Below are 23,313 nucleotides of genomic sequence, written 5' to 3' on the forward strand. Positions count from 1 at the left end.
TGCCAAGACTTGAATGATAGTGGCTGTGTAGGGGCTCCTCTTGGAGCCCTTTGCTCTTGTGTCTTCTACACAGCTTTCTGAATATCCTCTCATGTTTGAGGAATTGAAAGCTTTGGGCTGGGAATCAAGTAATCATTTGTATGCCATAAACGGTGATGTTTCCCATTCTTAGAGAAGTAGAGAAATTGGTCGCTCATTGGGTTTGTTTTTGGCTGCTACTTTTGGAAGCATCTGTAACACTTGGCTTTAGGAAGCCTCAAGAGGAGCAGAGGAATAGTTAGAATTAAAGGTTAACTAGATCAGGAACGTTAAATTGAATTTTTTTTTTTAATATGTTCTGAAACTTCCTGCATTAGGTTTTTGCTAAATGTTATTTTTCAGTGGCTAAAAACCAGTAAGTAGTTACTGGAGGGCTAAGGGGGCAAATGGAAAGATTACTAGCTACTTCTTTGGATGTGCAAATTGTATTCCAGCAAAATGTGTTCTGATGTTATGAAGTGTAGCAGTAAGTTGAAACTTGTTAGGAAAGTGAAATGCTGATTAATTTCTACAACCAGGATTTTTTCTCTGACATGACCTGAGTGGTATTAACGGTTACATGGCTTGTTTTGTTGGGATGGGTTCCTCACGTAGCAATAAGCATTCTGTGTTATATGCATTAATATTAGATTTGTATTTAACTGTCACTTGCTCACTAGTTATGGTTTGACATGAGTTTTCCTTTTTAGTTATATCTATAGCCTTTTATTTCTTGAAGCATCTTCTATAAAGAAATTCCTATGCTAGGACAGAAATTAAAATGATCTTTTCACCTAAACCTATTAAAGTCTCTAGTTGATGGGTAGCATCGTTTTGTTTATGAAGTTGTGAGAGTGTTTTTTGCTGTGAAACAACTGCAAAATGATGTTACGAAATTCTGTTATTTTTCAGATTCACAGCTTGAATATGTTTTCAGTTTGTTAAAATTTCCAAGCTGCTAGCCAAAGTAACTCAAAATTTGAAATACCGTGCTGTGTTCCTTGTAATGCTGCCAGTAAACACGAGGCCAAAATCTGCCCTTTTGGACTCTGAGAGACTGACACCGCAAAAGTTACTGCTATCAGTGAGGTTTGCCTATTTGGGGAAGGCATTAGGCCGTTCGGCAGCGACTTGCAGCAGGCATTTGCTTTATAATTCTCCAGATAAGCATACTGACCTAAACACCACTGCAAATGTCACAACAATGAGGTTTATATGGGAGGACAGGGCAGGAGGAACATGGCATGGGTAGATCTGTGAGAGGGGAAAATACTTCCTACAACTTCCATTGCTCACGTATTAGAGGAGGTCTCAGACTCATAGAAAGCAGAAAAAATAACTTCTTTCTCCTTTTGTCAAGAAAAAACTTGCACTTCTTTAGTTTAATTAGTTCAACTTCAGTTCTGTAGCTCTGAAGTGCCCAGTTGTGCAGGCTTTTGACCTACTTGACAAGTAATTTTTACATTTCATGTAGCACCTCATTAAAGAACTTGGGAGGGGGAAGAAGATATTTATCCAGACAAAATATCGACGAATAATCTTTTTAGTGTCTGTGAGCTTTTGTTTCAGGCTCTGTTTTTGCGGTTACTCCAAGCAGAGATTTTTTTTGCACAGCTTCCTTGAAAGCAGAAGGTGTTGTAAAGACTGGTTGCTGTGAAAGAGCTTGAAGAAATGCTGGGTGTAATTCTCATGCTAGTTTGTTACTAGCATGGGAGCTACTAACTAGCCTTCAAGCTTTTTAAGCTTTGGTGTAATAGAAATGAGCATATTTTTTTTTATGGATGTTTCCTATGTTAAATGTATTGACTACAGCTTTACCTGCGTTTTTCCAAACATATGCTGTTTCTGTCTCTGCTGCCTGTAGATGAGGGACATGGAAATCAGCTTGAGAGAGGTATTTGAAATTATTGTACTGCATCTAATGCCTGTGCTACTGTCCTCTCTAGCGTACAGGGCTGCAGTCCTTGTCTAGGCGTAGCATTCGATTATTGAGAAATATCCCCTAAAATCATGCTTATGGGGGCAAAGAACTGTTTAAGTGACCTAAATACCTTCTGCCTCTGTTGAAGGGATATGGATTTTTTTATTTTTTTTTTTTCTTCTGCTGGGCACCTCACTGCAGAGTGACAGTTCAGCTGGTCTGAACAGTTATATGCGTTTCAGGGTGGATTGCTGTAGTACAGGCAGCAAAAAAACATGCTGAGGTGGCTTTATGGTAAAAACTGGAGCAATAACTGTAGCTTTAGGCTTCAGATTCAACACCTTTAATCGTAGTGTATTTCTACCTCAGAGGTATGTGTGTGGGGGGAAAAAAGCAATATAGCAAACAGTGGGTAGCATGAGATGTGAGGGAGAGGACAAATGAAAACCAGTCATTGGGAGATGTGAGAAAAGAAATGGAGTTGGACCCGGGAGGGCTTATATCTGCACCCAGCATCCTAGACTGCTGGTATCTCCAAACCTTGTGTGAAAATGAGAGATGTGTCTGTCACACTGACAAGTAACGCTTATTGCTGCTTGTGAGAATATTGCTACTTCCATGCTGCACTTAGGGTCTCCTTGTTCCAGGTCTAAGTTAGATGGTGGCTGCTCTGAAAGGAGATCTGTCTAAAGAGCAAAGCTCACCCGTGGAGGCTTCAGACAGGAGAGGGCAGAGGAAAGGATGAGAGGTGCCTCCTTCGTGTGGCCTGGGAGCCAGGGAAGAGGTTCAGAAATGGGGAGATGCTGCAGCAGAACACTTGGTCTTTGCTAAGGGAATAGGAACACGTTACAGTTTCAACTCTTACGCGTTGTTTCTTTTCCTGCTCCTGTGGAGTAGTTTAAAAAGATGCAATTGAGTTTTCTCTGCCTGTGCAGCACTGCGTTCCCTATACAACTTAATGCCTGTGTTTTCGTTAAAGTAGGTGATTGCACCATGAAAATCTTGATGTTTAAATCACTTTCTGGTATTTTGTTTCCTTCTTGTAAACAAGGCTGTTGAAAGCTCCGAGTTAACTGATGGGGGGAAGTGTTAGCAAATTAATGGCTTTGCATTTTTTTTATAGTGGTAGCTAGATTCTTAGGCATGTCCCGATAATGTCTTTCGTGCTGTAGTTGGCTACCAAGATAAGAGGGTGAATTGTTAAATTTTTCTGGGAGAAATTCATATAAGTTCTGAAAAGAAATAGAGGTGGATAGCTCAGCATTTTTTCTGGAATGAAGTGAGAAGGTGGTAATAGTTGGGTTTGGTTTTTCACCCAGTAAACTCAGTGTTATGAAATTGGCCTCAGGTTCACCATCAGGAAATTTATGGTCTTGGACCATTTGAGGTGGTGTGTGGTTTTGTTCAGTGTTTCGGTGCAAGAAGCTGATGGATAGGTTTTGATTTCTTTATATCTGAGCAAATGCCAAATTTAACTTCAGTTTGGTCTTGGTCTGTATATTCAGGTCTGAAGACAGATCAAAGGTGTTAACCTTACATGTGGTATTACGTGAATCTGCTGCCGTAATAGGTGGGATATCCGGGATTAAATTTATCTGTGTACATGGATTTAAAAGTAGTAATGTTTTATGTCATTGAGGTACCATATTGGCAGCGCTCATCTTGTGCAGAGGACAAAACTAAGCAAGAAAGAAGTTTCTTGGGCAGAGTGTATGCAATGTGGACAGAAGACAGGTGGCTCTTGGTTTTTCTGACCAGTTCACTCCTCTCCTGTCCCCACAAACATGCACCTACTAGGAGCTGCTCTGAAAGCATCTCGCTTTGCCTGCTGAACAATCCAGTAGAAAGAAATTGTTTGAACAGGATGATTTGAGAGCTGTGACATGTAAAGTAACCTACTTAGGGATATTAAAATCAGTTAAGAATTGCGTATTTGAAGTCTCTTTGGGTCTTTTCTAAAAAATCTCTTCTCTTGATGACTGTTCCCAGAAGTTGTCATGAGTCTTTAGCAAGAGTTTTGTAGAAACACCCTTTAAAATTTAGAAAATCATGTGTTTGAACATATGCTTTGCGCCCAAAGACATTGCAGAAAATGATAGATGTAGCTTGTTTGAAGTATAAATACTTAAGTACCTTTAAGAGCTCAGGAACAAGTTTAAGACAAATTTTGGTTTTTATTCCCTCAAGGAGTTAGGTCAGAAAACCCTTAGTTCAAGAAGTTAATCTCAGTGGTATTTCATAGTGGTTTGAAAGTCAACAAGCAATTTCTCTGTGGCAAAAATAGTTTCTGTGGAAGGGAGAAAGTAGTGGACTCCATGCTGTTGCTGGTAACTACTCATTCATCTCTAATACTATCTTTTCCCACTTATCAGTTACGGTCAACTAAAAAGGAAGCAAAAGTATTTGAAATGAAATGACTTGATTTCGCTGCAGTTTTAAGGAATTCCCACAAAAGTTTTTGGGGGATTGGAGATGCTCTGAAAAGCGAAACAGAGTCTTAACCTGCAGGTTAATCAATAGATCAGCACAAGACCATAGATGTTAACACGGAGTGGTAGAGAAGCCTCAGGTGAAAGGCTGCAGTGTGTTTCACAGGTCACTTAAAGTATTAGGTATGTTTGTTCTAAGAGGCAGGTAAAACAGCATTAGCCAAAAAGCTTCACAGATTTAAGCTTTAAAAAAAAAAAATTAGGTGCGGTTTTTAAATTGGAAACTGACAGTTTTCCCTCCCTCCCTCCTCCGCAACTTGCAGACGTTACTAATTTTGTAAAATTTAAAATACCTAAGCTTCTTGTCTTCACCATTAGGGAAAATAATTGTTGCTGACAAATGTGGAAATAAATGTACTATGAGGAGCAAATACTGTCGCTAGTATGCTCGTGATTCCCATCCATGTCAAAGCTTGTTGCCTCTTTGAGCTGTTTTAAATGATAGTATTTTTACTCTTTTGCTTAAAGCAAGCTTCTGCTTTGTAATGATCTGCTGTGTTAATGTTGCTCGGCACAGGTTGCTTTAAATGACAACTTTAATGTGACTTATTTGGTAATTTTCCTGAGCTTACTTAAACTAACTAGAACTTACGTCAAATTAGAAATACTGAATTTTGTGTAACCTTTAAAAGCATTCTGTTGAAATAGTACTATGTATAGTCTGATGAGACTAATGTAATGGCTTTTTGATGTTTATGCATCCTTTTTCTCCTTTTCCTTTTTTCTCCAGTTCCACTCTTATCCTGGGGACCTAGCTTCAATTTTAGTATCTGGTATGTTGAACTTAATGGCATTGATGATCCAGATGTGGTCCAACCGTGCCTCAACTGGTACAGCAAGGTAGGCCTGCATTTTAGGTGCCTGTTTGAAGATTTGTAGTCTCAGAATCTTGTGAAACTTCCTTTACTGGAATTACGTGACCTTTTCATTCCTTGAATATCAGCTATTAAAACAACAAACACGCATAGTTAAAACTCAAACCACATGGATGACTTTGGCTCTTAAGTGAAACTTTTTGAATTGTATCTGCTTGTTCTCTTTAAAAAAAAAAAACAAACAACCAAACAAAACCAAAACCAACAAACCCCAAACCCACCACCACCACAAAAAAAACCCCAAACCCTACAAAAAAACCCTGCTAGGTAGACATTGCAAGAAAAACATAAAAGAAAGGAACATTGAATCAAAGCGGACAATATTAGTAAAATAGTACTTGTATTGGGATCTTAACAAAAACAGATTCCATTTCTCCACCTTCTTGCCTTTTGATTAGTTGTTCTTTTACCATACCAGTCCTTCTGTAGAGCTATATGGGAGCCTAGAGCCTTTTGGGTTACATATGCAGCTTTTGTTACAGAGTATAAAAATGAGCTTGCTTTAAAGAGAATCCATGTTGGTGTCTTCTGACGTTTCCCTCTTACTGTCTTTTTCTGAATACTCTGGAACAGAGGGGAGCTGATGCCACTGGACTGTGAGATGAGATGATTTATGCCATTTCTCACTTTGACAGACAGAAAGTTCAAAGGGTTCTAAACATTATTTGTATAAACTGTATTTAATTGAGTACAACAGATGCCTCTCCTGTGGGAGAGAAGTGCACACTGACAACCAGAATTCATTTTGTTGTTGCTTTTTATGCGTAGGTCTTCTGGAACACTTCATGAAATTCATATTGTGTTACAGAGAAGACATCCTTCCCAGCTGAATAAGACTGGGTAGTGGAGCAGCATATCTCTGCTTCCAGAAGGAAAAACTTAGAAAGAGATAGATTGTGCATTGCAGTACTGAGGCTCCCTCACCAGTTCATGGTGTTGCCGGTATGGTAAAGAAATCTTGTGGCCATGCTGTCTGGCTCATGTGTTTATACCAACATGACAAGCTTCTTCATGGAGCATTTAAAAACAGCACTAACAGTCACAGTGGAAGTTGTCTGTAGCTGCTTTATGATTAAAAGGATATTGCGGTTGTTAGTCCGCTGATTACTGGTGTCCAATTCTGAAAAGTCCAGTTGGCAGAAGCTGCTGATGGGTTTCTGTGTTTTTCTGCTGCCTGTGCACGTGGTGGTGTCTCTGGCTGTTTTGACCAATTGCTGCAATCAGGAAGCTCTGATGTTTATTTTTTTTGGTCAAGAGCCATCTGATGATGATGTCAGCATCTGTTTTGTTCCATCTTATCCCATGGAATCGACACTTCTCATGGTCAGCTTGTATGTAGCGACAGCTTCTTCAAGGGGTGCCAGTATTGTTCTTCTAAAGCTTAGAGCCCTAAAGCAGCAAGGCAAAGACTTAGTCATAATTGTTTGGGCTTCACTAGGATCAGCTGCCAAGTTTTTGGTGATGAGTGCATGTCTCACTGATGTTCTCCTTTCTCACAGTCCTGAGAGGCCGCTGTTGCCGGATCCACGTAGGATGATACATGTGCTGACCCATATTTGGGGAAAGGCAGAAAGGTTGACCTGTTTCTTCCAGTTCTTTGAGATAGCGTGAATATTTTCATGCATGTTCTTGGAAGTCTCAAAGACTTTGAAATGTAATAATTCTTTACTGTCTGAGACATCAGATGAGAAGAAGGTTCTACACAAAGTTGCCCATTCTTTTTGTCGTGTGTGCTTCAACCAGCAAAACCTCCCTTTCCTCAAGGGAGGGGAGGTGGGGGTAACAGATAAGGACTCAAAGGAGCAAGCACGCTCCTCAGTTCCCTCCTTACTGCTTTCTCTGTGCTGTCCGGCTCAGCCTTCTGCCTCCTGAAAGCCTTACCGCTTTGCTTTTACTGAAGGGTGGGAATACTTTAGCAACTAGTTCAAGCACTGGCCCAGGCTGCCCAGGGCAGGGGCTGAGTCCCCATCCCTGGAGGGATTTAAAAGCCGGGTAGACGTGGTGCTTAAGGACATGGTTTAGTGGTGGACTCGGCAGTGTTAGGTTTACAGTTGGACTCAATGATCTTAAAGGTCTTTTCCAACCTGAGTGATTCTATGATTCTAACAAAGAAGTGGCAGTTTTGTTTTTGATAATGAAGACTTAAATATTTTTAATTCTACTAGTGTATTTGACAGTGTTAATATTTTAATCTTGTTATATTTTTAACCATAGGAATTACTTACAGCTTCAGATCAAAGTCATTATTTGGGTTGTCATCTCTTTAAACCTGTATGACCGCATTTAAAAAGGAGCCTTTTTATATACTTTTTATACAACTTTTTGCATTAAAAAAGGTTTTTACATTTAACTTGTGAAGTACTACTATGTTGTCACTTAAATACAAACTTTTATATTATGTCGAGTAGCCAGTCTGCATCCAACAGTCATTTGATGGTTTATAAGTCAAGTCTATCAGTCATGAGAGGCTCAGTGGAAATACGCCAAGTCTGAATTTTTTCTAATGCCTAAACTAGAGGAGCTGAAAGTGCAGAAGCTGGTTATTACTGGTGTGCAGCTATCCTTTTGCTTGCTATCCCTCTGAGCACCAAAGAATCTGATGTGGTTTTGGCCTTGACTGATATAAGTGAACGTTTGTGTAAAGACAGTGTCTTAGGTATCTCTTGTACCCACTTGTGCTGTAAAACTCTGTTTTAGCTTTAATATTCTTTTGCCACAGTCTTGCATTTTTATCGGTATGTGTCCTTGGCCTTTTTCATGTGGGCTGGGAACCGATTTTCTAAAAATGCATAGTTCTGGCTATTTGCAGCTGTGAAATACTGATGGATTAAGAACTAAAAATATAGCACATGGCCGTGTTTCTTTTTAGCTGCTTCAGTTTGAGATTCTTGCTACAGAGCCATTATTTTGAGAGCACTAATTTTTGTTGAATGTTAGTGTTAGTTCCACGTTTTCAGAAAGATTCTGTTCATTTAAATACCATAAACTTCACTTTTAGCAGTGGTGTCCATTTAGGAGTAAAATCTTTTGTCTGTAATTAGATCAGTCTTATAGATGCATAAGTTACGTTTGCTTTTTACCACAGTAGATGTGTGTTAAAGATGGAAATTGAGATTTTTTTTTTTTTCTTGAGTGCCTTAGAATTTAGGTTTGAAGAGTCTATTTAAAATAAGTGGTTCTGCTACTTACCAACTTAAAAATCTGTATTATTTATGCATATTGTTAGCAGCTTTGAAAACCCAGTGGATGATTTGGTAGGTTAACAGCACGAGCTGTAGTTCTTACTCAGAGTTTACTATTCCCTCACGTTTCTGTGCCTGGGTGTTTGACCCTGCCTGGGTTTCCCCAGCCTTTCTCACCCCTTCCCACTGCTGAGTGGGGCATTGGGCAGCTTTGGCTCGCCTGCGGTGTGAAAGCAGGGCTTCTGCTTCAAGATGCCTGGGAGTATTTTGAAGATAAAACTTTGGCGTGCATGTAAATCCTTGCTGCTGCTGATCGGAAACCCTCGCGAAGCCGCAGGATTTGGGGTCAGCCCTGCCTTCTGCCTTTCCGTTGCAGGAGCAGTGGTCATTGCAAGTATTCCTGTTCTCGTGGGGTTTTTTATGTGTGTTTTTTTTTTTCCCTTCTGCTTCTAGAAAAGCTGTGACCTACTTACTCTTCTAAATTATTTTGTTATGTAAGAGTCATACAATCAAATTATGTAATGCTGATAGCGAAGGCTTTTTCCTGCTCTGCACTTGGTGTAGGCCTCGAACAGCAGGGCCAAGCAGATGGGGGGGGAAAAATGGTCACTCCAGAGATCTGGGCCACTGTGCGCTCTCTTCTTGTATGCTTATTAAATTGGATGATACCAAGTTGTGCAATTTCTATACTGTTGGAAAGTAAATGCCTGCACAGCTTGTAACGTCTGTTATATAGCATTCTTCTGCAAGCTCGTGAGCAACTTATGTGCAGGGTGTGTAAGAAATCCTGCTTCTGTCTCCAGGGAGGTTCACAGGTAGCTCCCAGCAGTGCTGGTAAAAGAAAAATCTACATGTCTCATAGGTTTTCTTGTGTTCCAGTAGTACCGTGAACAGGAAGCCATTCGCCTTTGCCTAAAGCATTTTCGTCAGCACAACTACACCGAAGCTTTTGAGTCGCTGCAGAAGAAAACCAAGATTGCTCTGGAGCACCCTATGCTGACAGACCTGCATGACAAACTCGTATTGAAGGGAGACTTCGATGCTTGTGAAGAACTGATAGAAAAAGCTGTGAATGGTAAGAGAATCAGAGGGGTCTGGGATATTAATTAAAAAAAAAAAAAGCATTGAAATGTTACTGCTTTCAATGTTAATGTACTTAGTAGTAGAATTGCCTAGTTCATGTGCTATTTCCTATCCAGTGTGGTGTACTGTCAGCTTTTTGGACTTGTGATTCACAAATTCAGTCATGAAATCTCTTATCGCTGCTACTTTGCAGTCTCTTTCCCCCAGAGATGACAACGTGGTGCACTTGAGTGGGTAAAGATAAGTTTTTTCATGTAAGTGGCTGGCAAGCTGAAGGTGGGCTTTAACTATCAGAAAAGTCACTGGAGTGGTGAGCAGGGAAGCACAAAATTTGAGTTCTCAGTAGCGATCTGTATCATGGTTTCTGGTTAGAGCTTACCACCTAGTTGGTGTTTCAGCAGAGATTTTCAGCTGTATTTGAATGAGAATACTGTCTTTGCTTATGGGGAAAATAGACCTCGAAGAATGGTGTAGAAGTGACAGTGGCTGGAGGCAGAGCCTGTTTTCCCTCGCAGAGCAGGACGTTGGCAGCCGGATTCATCGTAACTACTATTGATTTTTCACTTGGAAACTTTCAACTTGGAAGCATTGTGTGTAAACAGCTCTCCAACTCCTAAAATGGGGGAGATGTACTTTCTGTTGATAGAATGGGATACAGAAAGAGTTGGGCTATTGCACTGAAGTGTTTCCCAAGATCTGTGCAGTGGTTTTGGATAACAGTCTGATAAAACAGAGGTGCTCTTGGCTGGGGTTGTAGTGCTTTTTGAACTATGTGCAGTTGTTTTTAATGGAAAACTTGTACCGGCATAAGAGGAGAACCCTGTGTCTGATGCCAGTAGAGTTAGGGGCTCAGTAGATCAAATTCATGGATGTCTGGCACCAGAAATGTGGGGTTTTTGGGTTTTTTTGTGTGTTGGTTTTTTTCCCCCCCCCCCTAATTCTGGCCTAATCAGTCATTTTGTAATACCTTTTGGATGGATGCCAGCGTACCTGCTTGACTCCATCAGTGTGGTTTGTACCACTAAAGTTGGAAGTGGTTCTCAGGATATGATAGAAATGATAGCTTTAAAATCAAGGTTTGTCTTCCATGAAAATCCACCATCTTTTTGTGAATAAGCTGTTCAACTAAGCACAACGTTAGGGAGCTTATTGCAACAGGTTGTCAAAAACTGCAGTAAATGGCTTTCTATGGGTTTTGGCTTGAGGTTTCTCGACTACAGATAGGACAGCTGAGCCTTGCCCTGTGCTGAGCTCCCTGAGCAGCTACAAGTGTTGAGACTGAGAATTGTCGGTGTTCATCCTCACCCTCCTGAGTGTTGCCTGCCCTCCTGAGACAACGGAGTGTTGTTGGCTGGGATGAGAGCACGAACAGCTTCCTGCAATGCAGGGGCATTTTGCACCTGGCAGCTTCCTCCTGAATCGTAAAGGCAAGTGAGGGTTGCAGGATGAGAAAGCAGCAGGGAGCTGTGGCTGACTGTTCCTGTCTTTGCAGTGTTTCTCAAAGACACGAGTGCCTGGGGGGAGCTGATGAGCCCACCGATACGAGGCAGGATCTGCTGAGAGCCAGAGGGGTCCTATATGCTGATGGTGATGATTTTGCCAATACATTGGTCTGCTGCCTTGGCTGTGGCTTAATCTCATCGGTGCCTAGAGGCTGCCCTCTTTCCACTTCGTTGCAGGTTGTAGTAGAAACTATTTCTTGAATGGAGTTTCACTAGAGGTCTAGAATGTGCTGAATAAATTCTCACAAAAATTGACTTTTTTTTTCTTGGACACTAATGAAGTGAATGTTTGTGGCCTCATTTTTTTTGAGGTGTTATATGTTGATTTCTTTTACTACTTAATATTTAACATACTGCATTTATGCCATCCAGCAGTTTTCCCTTAGGATTTGAGCTGGGGTGGTGCTTCTGTTTCCCCTTGTACATTGAAAGTGGGGTTGCTGTCTGCAGTGCTCAGCTTTTCCAGGTGTGGAAGTACTGGCAAAGGACTCGCCTGGAAGAAAACTGTGGGTCTGGTGTTGTACTGCCTGACAAACGGACACTTGCTTCTTGTCAGATTTGATGTGAATGATCCTGCTTGCCTGGTTCTTATAATCATGTCCCTTTTAGAGGCTGGGGAACTCAGCGTTACTGAAGCAAACTAGAGAAATATGCTGTAGCTTGTTTTATCAGTCCTCCTTGTTTGTTCCAGCAAGTACAGAAGCAAGTATTTCTAGTAACAGACTGTGGATAACTTAGCAGGAAAGTCTTCAAGTCCCTTCAAGGGACAGGATAATGTGCATGAGGATGTTTATATTGCTTCCTTTTAATCCGGCACCTGGCTAGCTGAAGTTAAATGTCAGAGTACGTATCTCCCATTGCTCCGTTGCTCATCCTTAATGATTTTGCTTGTCTTTGAATACGTTAACCTTCCTGCCCCCATCCTTCCCCAATTCTTTATGCTGTCTTAAGCTTTTGTACCCATATAAAGCTCTGGTGCCTCCCAGCACCCTTCAGAGAGAAGTGCTGTCTATCCCGAGACACTGCGGCTGTATCGTATCCCATATTTGCTTTTAAGCTGACACAACTGTGGGTTTTTACTAATTGGGTCAATCCTGCCCTTGCTCAGGACCGTGTGTCCCCTGGCCCCTCGCTTGCTGGCGCTGCTGCTTGTGCTGCCACATGGCAAAGCAGGTCAGGGAGCTGATGGGGGAGAGGACAGGACAAACCTCTTCTGATAGCCACAAAACCCCTGAAACTGCAGCTGGAATAGTTCGTTCAGAGTTGTACAAGATGACAGTTACGTTGGGGTGTTGAATGTAGCTTGTATTTAACAGCTGGATCCTTCTTCTTGGTGGGGTGGGAAGAGATGTTTTCAGCCTTCAACACGTTCTCCTATAGTATTGCTACGATTTGCTGCCCGTGGCCCTCCACGGTTACCTGTCCTTACTCAGTTCTGCATCTCTCAAGCTCCTCTGTTTGAAAGAGGCTTGTTAGCACCCAGCATTTTACCATTTTACTTTCTTAGCAGCTTTGTTGTGAAGCCTCCATAGCTTGCTGCTTAGTCTCTAAGGTGTGGGTGTTCTTACGACTGAACTCTCTGATGTGTTGTTTTTCCAAATAAAAGCTGATTAACTTCAGTCCTGTGTATGGTCCGTGCAGTGTAGCTGAAGTGTAGAGTTAATTGAGATATACAGATCCTTAAATTATCCCTGAAATTGTTCAAAGAGCAAACTGTTCTGTAACAGACTGAACATGAATATGTGAACCCCTGACCTCTTGCTGATCTGAGAGTTCATTGCCTTAAAGAAACAAACAGAAGTGCAGTGAGGTTGACAGAGATACTGCACACTCGATTCAGCCTAAAATGTCTTCTGTAGAGGCTAATATTTGCAGCGGTAGGTATTTAAAAAGTGAAATGCAATGCATCTCTTGCAGGCTATTTCCATAGGCTTAGTCATGTAGAAAAAGAGTAGGTGGTCAAGAATTAGTGCTAGCAGAGCTAACTCTTGTTCTTTTGCATTGCTAATGATGAACGCTGTCTTCCACCTCACATCACCAGATGATTTCTTTTGAGAGCTCAGTGGCAGGCAGCCACACTTTTCCCGCAGATTCTTTTGACTTGTGCATTACACTTAGAAAATGGGCAAATGGAAACTCTGGCAGCTGCCTGACTTCCTCTCAAAAATAAAAGGTTCCCTAAATCTCAGCTGGTTCACAGACTTGGTTCAAATGCTTCACATTTGGATTCGTTCCTATAGCTTTCAGACGGCCTATATTATTGAAGAAAAAAATCTGCTTAATATTCCTACAGAGAGTATGCAGGGTGCAGATTACTTAGTTGAACTGTTTGCAGCTACTGTAGACATAGAAAGCTGCTTGAAATGGATTGAAGATCTGCTAGTTTTGTATTAGTATTCTGGGGACCGAGGTGTTCCTTCTGGCAGTTCTTGTGTCAGTATGTGATACGTGTTTATCTGTTGACAAGTCGGCCCTGTACGACAAACAAGAAGTTGTGATGCACAGCCTGCAGGCTCGAATGCCTCCAAAAACTTGGGATGCACGGGAACGGTTGTATTCTCCTGGAAGCTCTAGACAGACACGTATACCTTAATTTTACCATCAAATATGTTTGGATTTGGTTCTGAGAAAGTATAGATGCTGGCTTGCTGCTCTGTAGTACTGGGATATACGGAGGGGAGAGGCTTGCTAGGGATCCAAAGCCTATGGTAATTAGATGGTAGGGTTTGTGTAGAAGCAGCATGTCTTGTAGGGATTTGAAAGCAAACCTCGTTTCATTTTTGTTAAGAAGAAAGAGCAAGAGAATATTACAGCTTTGAGGCTGGAAAAAAATTGTGCGTTTCCTTGTTGCTCCCACGTCTTGAGGAAATTGTTGAGTAATGGCTGGATTTTTATCTGGTGTCATCTTTGTTTTCTGCTTCAGCTTTTCTGTAGAAGGATTTTTGTGGCTACAAAAACCTCAGTCTGTTTAGGTGCTTTGGGTATTTTTCTTTGATTCAAGAAAAATCTTAAAAAAACAAAACAAAACAAACCAACCCAGACCCCAACACTGAGAAATTATGGGCTAAGTGCCACTCAGAAGTCTTTTCAGCCATCAGCAGTGGAGTGAATAGATTTTAGTAATCCTATCTAGAGATGTGTGTTGTCTGAAAAGAAACTTAACACAACTTTTGCTTGTTCCTGATTGGCTTCAGCAAGTTAAATATTTTTGTCTGCAATGTTTGTCCTAATCCTTTCTAGGTAACCTGTAATTGGCTGACAAAATAAAGGCTTCCCTTATCAGGGAGGTAGAATTTACTAAGCTTTAACCACTGTGAACTTCATGTTGTTACATCCAAAATGCGTCACAACTTGCTGTGAAGGGCTTGAAAATAGTACAAAATAAAAGTACTGGTTTTGGCCGTAATTTTAGAGAGTAAACATGGACATTGAAATGAGAGGCCTCCGGAGCGAAGGAAAAGGCTTCCTTTAAAAACTTCCACTTAACACTTTTTTACAGGAGTCTTGAAATTTATTTTAGACTACTGATTCATTGGAAGCAGCTGACAAACCTGAGCAGGCCGAGGTCTGATCTTCAGTGCCTCACAGAAGCTTTGGAGACCTTTTGGTCAGCAGTGCTAACCTGGCAAGAAACATAAGGAGTTTCACCTTATGTTTCACCTTAGAGTCATAAGCACTAGAATAGGTCTGGCATCGGATACAGAACCCACCTAGAAATCCTCCTTTCTTTCCCTGGTGGTGTCAGACAGGTGGTGATTCAGCTTCCAAAACAAGCTGCTGCTGGTTTGCAGTGCAAGTAGAATGAATGTGGAACTGCTCCCAGCAGAAAGAAACATTTCTGGGAAGCAAGCTGGAGTATTTCCAAACCAATGTCCCATGGAAGACAAGAAGCATTATTAAAAGAGGCTGAAGGCACAGTAGGGGAGAAGTGCCATATCTTGACAAGTGCAGCCTGTGGGTGTTGAGCATGGGAGAGAGGTTAAATCACCCTTTCAGATCGTATGTGGTGTAATTCATCCTCTTGAGCTATTTATGTCCAATTATCTATTGGCTGCCATAGGGATAAATACGCTTTTGCATTCTGTCTTGAAGACCGAATGCTGTAATGATAACCAAAAGGCTGGATTTCTGTCTAGGTTTGTGGCTAGAAAAATCTGCCTGAGTCAGTATGGGATTTCTTACAGTGCATGCATTTATTCTGTTGGAAGTTGGCTTTTCTGAATCAGAATTCATGAAATCGCAAGCTTAAAGCATCTCGCGTCTTGTCCCAACTTCATAAATGCTGAAGAAGTGGGATTTAGGAACCCTACTCTTAAAACCAAAATAAACCACTTTTCTACATAGGTTGAACAAACTTTTGGCTTTCCTCAATTACCTAATGCGAGGAAAGCGCCGATTTTTTGGCTCTAAGACGGGTGAAAGTAAAATCTGCCCTGCTTTCACAGAGTATTTAATTTGAAAAATTGGAAGAGCTGAGTTTATGAAAGTTGAAAGCGGTTTTGTATTTTAAGACCAAATTCAGCACCTTTCAGGAGCTCTTGAGTGCCCTTATTTTCCTGTTAGATGGCCTCTAAATAGAGTATTCATCTTCTCCCAGGAAGTACTTGCTGGCTTGGGTTTTAATTAAAACCTGGATTTCAGTCCCGACAAACTACAGGATGCCAGGAAACGCTTTAAAATATTCTCTGAACATTTTGTCATGCTTAACAAAGATTTTTACCTTTTTGTAAATAAACAGGGATGTGTGCAGTAAGGATTATTCTTTTTTCTCTGTATGCCTACCAAGGGATTTTTCTATAAATAAACGGAGGCATTCATAATCTGTTAAATTCTTACCTCAAAGCCACAATTACTGGGGTCAGAGAACTAAAAAGTATTAGATGCAACTTAGTCATTTAATTTTTCCTTTCTCTGCTGGGCATTTCATTTTTCCTTTTTCTGCTGGGGAATGTAAAACTGATTCCTGAGCAAGTTTGCTGGGTACCATTCTACCAAAGAGGAAAGCTGTTGGGTATTACATGATTAAGGACCCTTGAATGCATCCTGCATCTGAGTGGTGTATGTGCAATGTACTGTTTCGATACAAAACCGTGTGAATCTGTGATTCTATGAAATCTATCATTAGAGTCCTCAGTCTGCCTGTGGTAGTTATCACTGTACTAGTGAGGTAAACTGCCTGTCCGAGCTCCCATTTTTTTCAGGTAATGCATAAATGCAGAACAAATGCTTGCTGTGAAGAGCTTGTGTCTTGAGATGGTGGGGTGATGGGTGGGATGTAGCCGGGTGAGCAGCGGTCAAGAGGCTGGCCGATAGTGGTCTGCGAGTTTGTTGTGCCTGCAGAAGGGAAGGTAGGTATTTTGAGAGGAGGCATTTGAAGAATGATAGCAACAAGTTCCCCAAACGCTTGCTAAGCCCTTCCAGGACTGAAGAGTGGTCCCAGAGAGCGTGGGTGTTATGAATCTCCTTTTAAAAAAAATGTTTGTGGTAGATATGTAACCAGAATTAGGAACTGACCTCTCGACGCTGAAGAGATGAAACGTGGTAGGTGTACAGAGGGAGAGAGGAAGGCGCAAGGGGAGCTTGGATGGAGTGCTGGAGTTAATACTTCTTCCAGAAATGCTGCAGTTGGCATATCTGGCCAGTGACCTAATGCATCTTCTGTTTCTCTTCTTGCTGAACTCTGAAGAGAATGTAAACTATTATTTTGTTTTTCATCCAGTACTTGGTTGTCCCATATTGGAGCATTTAAACAATCCGCTTTTCTTCCCTTTTCCTCTTAGATGAAGCTCCGGAGATGCTGCCTGACCTAGTTTTAACTTAACATGTACTAAAATGGTTGAATTTTACATGCACTGGCAACTTTCCTTTTGCTTAAATAAGGGGGAGGGATTCTATTCTTAATTAAATACACCACACTGGAGATTTATAGACAATTGGCATGACCTGGCAGAAAACTGGGTAATTCTTGATTGATCTAGTAATGAGTATTTTTATTTTCGTGCTTACGCATTTAGTTCATTAACAAGTTTAACAAACTAACTGACATAATAGAGAATTTACTTAAAATTAAGGCTTTGGAGTAGCATACTGGAATGAGTTAGGCTGAAGTTATCTGCATTAAAAGTGATTTTGCTATAATGGAAGTATAAACATTTTATACAGCAAAGTTTTTGGTTTTGCAGATGGCTTATTCAATCAGTATATCAGTCAACAAGAATACAAACCTCGCTGGGGGCAGATCATCCCCAAAAGCACCAAAGGTAAGGACCTTTCTTAAGATATAACCCATGTACTGTCAGTTCTATCTTGTTCCTTTGAGGATATTCAGCAAGAAACCGATGCCAGAAAGCCTCCTCTAGGACACTTGTTCTAGGGAATGGCTTCGTCTATGAAAAATTTGCATTTGTCTGCAAAGTCAGTGAAATGCAGCCTGGTTTCTGGTTGAGTAAGGAACGCTACAGGAACTAGCTGTAACTTCAAGGATAGCTGATCAGTTCAGAAACAAATCTCAATGTAGGTTAAGCATGAGAGCAGTTACCTGTATGACTGGATTTAACGCATGGAGTCAACGTAAATGTACAGCAAAGAGTGACAAATACGTACATTATCTTAACAGGGAGTATTTTAAATTTGAGATGAACCTTTTGATGTCTTGGTCTGTTATACAGTGAATCTCAACTGCAGAATCTGTTTCTATTGCGTTCTGCCTTGAGAGGAGACACGTAGTGGCAGCCTCGACTACAAAGTACAAACATCACTGTCATAGAGCAAATGTAGGATTCAGCGTGACAATTGCCAAATGTGGAGCACCGTACCCAAACCTCTTGGGGAGGGTTATCTATGAATACAGGCAGATTTCTCTTCCAGCAGAATGCAGGTTGTCTTTCTAATGTTGCTTCCCATAGATGACACCTGTCCTGAATGCGTAAGATATCTAACGTGGTTGGAAAACTGCTTTAATTGGACAGTCGGAATTCCCTCATATGTGAGAATAAGTAATTGGTGCAAAGCTAGCTATGCTGTATCTCTGCCATTACCTTTTGCTTCCATCCCATGGGTACGTTGCCCTGTCATTTGAGTATCTGTTCTCACTGCTCAGCCTTCAGGTGGGGAGAGATGGAAGGGGAGCAGAAGGTTGTCTGTGTCCTCACTGTTGGAGAGCTGCAAAGACAGCTCAGACCTCATTTGTGTGGGCCTGCACGCTTCAGGAACTCTCAAGCTCCTTTCCAAGGCTCTCAGAATTGCAGTAGAGTACTGTATTCACTTCAGCTGTCTGTACTATCAGCCACCAGATAATTATAAAACTCTACAGTTGTATTATGCACAGAAGAATACTATCTGGAAAAAGTGTTGTGCTAATGTTTAAAGAATGGTGAGTTACTAAGTTGCTCTGCTTCTGTATAGTATTTAGGCCATATGTGAGGTGGTACCTTCCTTTCGTTTAAAAATCTTATAATGGAAAACTCTCCTCTCCCTCTTTTTTTTTAAAGGTGACGGGGAAGACAGCCGACCAGGGATGAGAGGTGGCCATCAGATGGTTATAGACGTTCAGACAGGTGAGTAGTTGCTAAATTTCTTAACCAACTTAATTATTTAATCAGATATTTTTCAGATAAATATGCAAATGTGGTTTTCTTCAGAGACTGTCTTCAGGTTTTGAGGCAAAAATTGCACACTCTAATAGTTGGATTAAATATTCTGCTTTTTCTGTGGAACTATACTCCAACTGCCTTTCCCACCGTGCTTCTTCGCTATTAGTTCTCTGTTACGCCTTGGTCTTTGTCTTGTCTTAACCGAGAAACCAAGAAGAATTGTTTTTAATTGTTTGTTCCTCCTCCCCTCTTTGAGAAGGAGCTTAAACAAGAGAAGAGAAATTAGGGATGATAATTTCCCTTATCTGCTACATACTATGCTCTTTGGAATAGTACTCAAGCAATAGATCTGATGTGTTGAAACATTCCTTGTATTTTGTTGGGAGTGGCTTCTTATTTCCAGAGTGTGCAAGAAACTCCTGTTAAATATAATTTGTTAGACATTTTTTGCAAAAATGTTTCCAATAGCAGTTTAGAGAATGGTTCAGCCTCTGAGAGCCTGCAGAGAAAAGGAAGGGGGGGGTATAAGTAAGAGTTCTGGTGGTGGTTGTTCTCCATAATTTTCTATATCTTTGCCTTGCTTTTATTTAATCAGATTTCTATGGTATGTCGTTCCTTACTAAAATAAGGAATGCATCTTCCTGCATCTTTGCTAAGTTAATGATATGTATGAGTAAAAGGGTTGTTCTTAGGAAAGGAAAAACAAGATTGGGGTATGAGTAGCAGAGAGAAATATAGGATGGCATTGGGGGAGTTGGCAAAAAATTCCCATGGCCGTATCTGTTGTGGTCATATGGACGGGAACTGAAGCATGTGACAGGATAGTACCTTCACGAGTAATTTGCTAAGTCACAGTGAACAAGCAAAAATGCAATAGTAGCTGCAATCTTTGGCTTTTACTCAGGGTGTAGTTACGCTCTAGAGGAAGCACTCAAGTTATTTTGTATATGAAAGCAAACTTTTGTTTTTTGGTGGAAGAGGTTTGAGATTCATTAGAATAAAACGCTGCTGGAGGGTTGCTGGTGTTTGCTTCCAAAAGAAGCTGTGAACGCTCCCTAGTGGCCTCGGTGAATAAATAGGCAGGGACTGTTTCACAAGCACGCTGAAGAAACATGAGGCTTGTCAACTTGGAAGTGATAGTCCTTTAGACCTCCTGAAAATAATATATTCATGGTAATGTGAGTCTTCGTTTCCATTCCTGTTGGTTTTCTTAAGTCCTAGTAAGCTTACTATCTCTACCTTTGACTTAAGTTTTCACTTCGGTTTAACAAGGCAGTAAAAAGCATTGATATCTTTTTTTTTTTTTTTTGACTTGCACAAAACTGACTGGGGAGCGCCTCTGGAGGTGGAGTCCCAGTGTGGGAGAACTGGATCTCCCCCTGTCATGCTAGTCCTTTCTTGCTGCAGCTCTAGCCGGTGGTGGTGGGGTACCTTCAGAAAGTTTCGCTCTGCGCTATTTGGGAAGTCGCCCTTAGTTTTGCTTCCAGGCCCACCGAGGCTTGTAAAAGGCTAAATATTTTTGAGATTATCAGCTTTGCCATTTAATTTGGCTCATGAGCAGGCCAGGGGAAGTTCTTGGTGCTGTTATTCTTAAAACCAGCTGTTGCTGATTACTTGAATTTTCCTTTTGAATATAGGTAGTGTTTAATGAGACTGTGGGAATTTAGCCAGTTATGTCAGGATGTGTTTTACAGACTGGAGCTGTAAAGCTCCCTGGCTAACCTTGAGCAAATCTACGTTAATGGAAAAAGGGGCAGCGGCATACTGTGTCCTTCAAAGACATCCTCCCTTCCTTACCCACACACTTGTTGAGTTGTTTTTTTTTTTTTTCAGAAGTCTTCAGCAACTGAAGAAAAATAAGGTCACTTTGCACTCCTTGTTAGAGGGGTGAGGTCCTTTTCAAAAATGAATATTTTCTTCAACTTTAATCTTTTAGAAATGACATGAAACACCAATATCGTACATATAAGGAGATTCTGAAGTTTCATATTGGCTAGAATAGGTGTTGGAAGCAAATTTTAATCACTGATGTCCAGACCTGCTGTAGCTATAACTGAACTATAAACGGTTCTGCTTTTTGATGAACCTCAAGGAAATATTAACCAGTTATTACTGACTACAAAAATGTAAGTTTATTTTTAATAAGTTTTGTAATGGTACCGAGCCTGCTGGATGCACATGTCTTAGTGTTAGGATAGAGGATAGGGGCTGGTAAGCTGCTGAGCGAGATCTCAAGTTACTGATAGTACATTGAGTCACTGAGACTCTGTTTATGCTCTGTTTCAGGTAGAATATAGTTTAACTTGGTCTAAACTGCCTTTTAGCATGTTTTATCTTCCGGTTAGGGTAGGCTGAAAGTAACTGAAAGAGCAATTCTGGCATCTCTGCTGGCAACCAGTAACTTGTGCTGTAGCTGGTTTCCATCTGATGCTCACGGTTTTAATACGGGCTGCAGCTGTCTTAGAATAAGTGTAGTGTTCTTTGTGCTTTGAAAATCTCTTAAAGCAGTTTGAAATGAAAGTGCAGGCATTTTGGGATACAGGACTGAGAATGCAGCCTGGTACCTTCCTATATAAAAAAAAAAATTGGGGAGTTACTGATTCTCACAATGTCTTTCCTGCTTTTAATCATATTGACACTCAGACTGGATTGACTCTGGATGGCAGAATTAGGAAGTTGGTTTTGGTATGCCTATGCAGAAGCATTTACGAAGAGGCATTCCTGGTTATAGTTGGAAACCACTGTTACGTACTTTAAAGCTTTAGACTGTAAATGAAAACAGAAGGCTTATGTTATTTCTGCTTTTCGTGCAAGGTGCGTGTCTTATGTAGCTCCCCATATGGGAGGCTGGAGAGTTTTCTGCACTTTTCTACAGGGAAGGGGAAGTATTTGGGTAGTCACAACCCAGGTGCATAGATTTAAAACCCAAAAGTGAAAACAACAACCCCAGAACTACACAAGATCATACTGTGTTAAGTGTGCTGAATGTCAGTCATGAAAAGCTACACTTCTATTCATGTAGGCCCCGGGTGAAATATTCAGGCAGTAAAACGCAGGGTTGTATATAGTACTGTGTTCCCAGAAGCCCTAATGCAGTTTTGGACAAGGATGTAGGCATCTAGCACTGGTACCTTGATTAACATAACTTGGATTATGCCCTCTCAGGCCTTTTTATAATTCGGATATGGCATGCATTTTGAATACCAATGCTTATTCTGGAAGAAAGTAGGAATGGGTAAGTGAATTGCCAAATGCAAGTTTGAGGAATAACGTCTGTACTTAAGAGGAATATGTGTACTGTGTTTTGGAGATTCGGTTTATAATTCCATAGTTAAGGTGGAATTGATCTCCTCTGCTCTTACAGGGCAGACACAATTTTATGTGAATGACAGTGTAGTCGATAAAGCCATAGTATTTATTTCAGTAACAGAATCATAGGCTATATAGAAATCATTCTATTAAAAAAAGAATCTTTTGCGATATATCCTGTTTGTTTAAACGTTTATCTTTTATCTCATTTAGGTAAAGCCTTCTGAAGTTTTCTGACAAGCCTGTTTTAGACATAATAGCTAAGCAACCAGGACAATTTTTTCGTCTGCGTTTCTCTTCTCTTTGGCAAGTGAAACATTTTTTGAAGGAAAATATTAGTGAAATGGTCGTCATTGATGTGTTACCTATGCGTACGCACTGAAGTGAAACTACTCTGTAATTTTGGTTGTATATTATTTTGCTTTTCCTTTCATAGGAAGGAATTCTGCTTACTTCATTCGGTTAGATAAGTGAGAACAAATGTGTAGGTTGGGAACAGTGGGAGATTCAGAGCAGTGGCCCCAGTGTGCCCATAGCATCTCTGGGCAACACAGTGGAAACTGAGGCTGGTTCAAAAGCAGCATGGAAAGATGAAAAAGATGAAGGGAGAGCAGTAGACATGAAGGATGCTGTTTTGCCTGAGGAAAACATTGCTATCCATAAGATATTTAAAGACAGGACTTGTGTACAAGATCAAGAGATCTCTAAAACAAAACACAGATGGCTTCTAAGCTCCGAAACACAAACAGCTGCTGAATCCTGGAGGTTACTCAACTTCACAGTGCTTTCACATTTGAGAGGATGGCTGTATGCCTACCCAGACCAGCCCTAGCCTGAAAAACTTACATCCAGCCACCATCTACACTGAAAACTGTGATTCAGAAACTGAGTGGTATGATACTTGAAGAAAATTTAAGGTCTGGCTTTATAGTTGTGCTCGAAGTGCTCCTTACAAAGTGGACAATGCTGCTTGCAGATAACTAAATCTATGGTTACTACGTAGGGAAGGGACGTCCTTTCACAGAAGGCTTTTGAGATATCTTACGCCTAAATTTTTTTTACCTCTGAGATGAGTCCTTCTTAGTTCTAGATTCTCAAATACACCCTTGGCAAGTTTGGGCTGGTAGCAGATGGAGAGGGCAGTGGCTGATGAACTAGAGAACAGGGCTGTGAGTCAAAGGGAACCCGACGGCCGCAGGGAGAGCCTTGTGAGGTTCAGCCAAGACAAATCCAGAGTCCTGAACCCGGGATGTAACAGCTGTGTGCAATAGTATAGGCTGGGGACGGACTGCATGAAAAGAAGATTTGCAAGGTGGGTAGGCAGCTGAATGTGCGTCAGCAA

General features: G+C 40.9%; 1 protein-coding gene across 3 annotated transcripts in view; it reads left to right on the forward strand.

Annotated features, from left to right (window-relative positions):
• The window catches only part of MKLN1 (muskelin 1), a 104,209-nt gene that overhangs the window by 24,028 nt on the left and 56,868 nt on the right, over positions 1–23,313 (forward strand). For all 3 annotated transcript variants that reach the window (XM_082310450.1, XM_082310451.1, XM_082310452.1), the window contains 4 exons: positions 5,159–5,268; positions 9,368–9,560; positions 17,253–17,330; positions 18,561–18,626. In XM_082310450.1, the coding sequence (XP_082166576.1) occupies positions 5,159–5,268; positions 9,368–9,560; positions 17,253–17,330; positions 18,561–18,626 (447 nt within the window). The remainder of the gene's footprint in view (positions 1–5,158; positions 5,269–9,367; positions 9,561–17,252; positions 17,331–18,560; positions 18,627–23,313) is intronic.

The sequence above is a fragment of the Platalea leucorodia genome, assembly GCF_965183815.1.
Source record: "Platalea leucorodia genome assembly, chromosome: 4".
NCBI classification, from domain to species: domain Eukaryota; kingdom Metazoa; phylum Chordata; class Aves; order Pelecaniformes; family Threskiornithidae; genus Platalea; species Platalea leucorodia.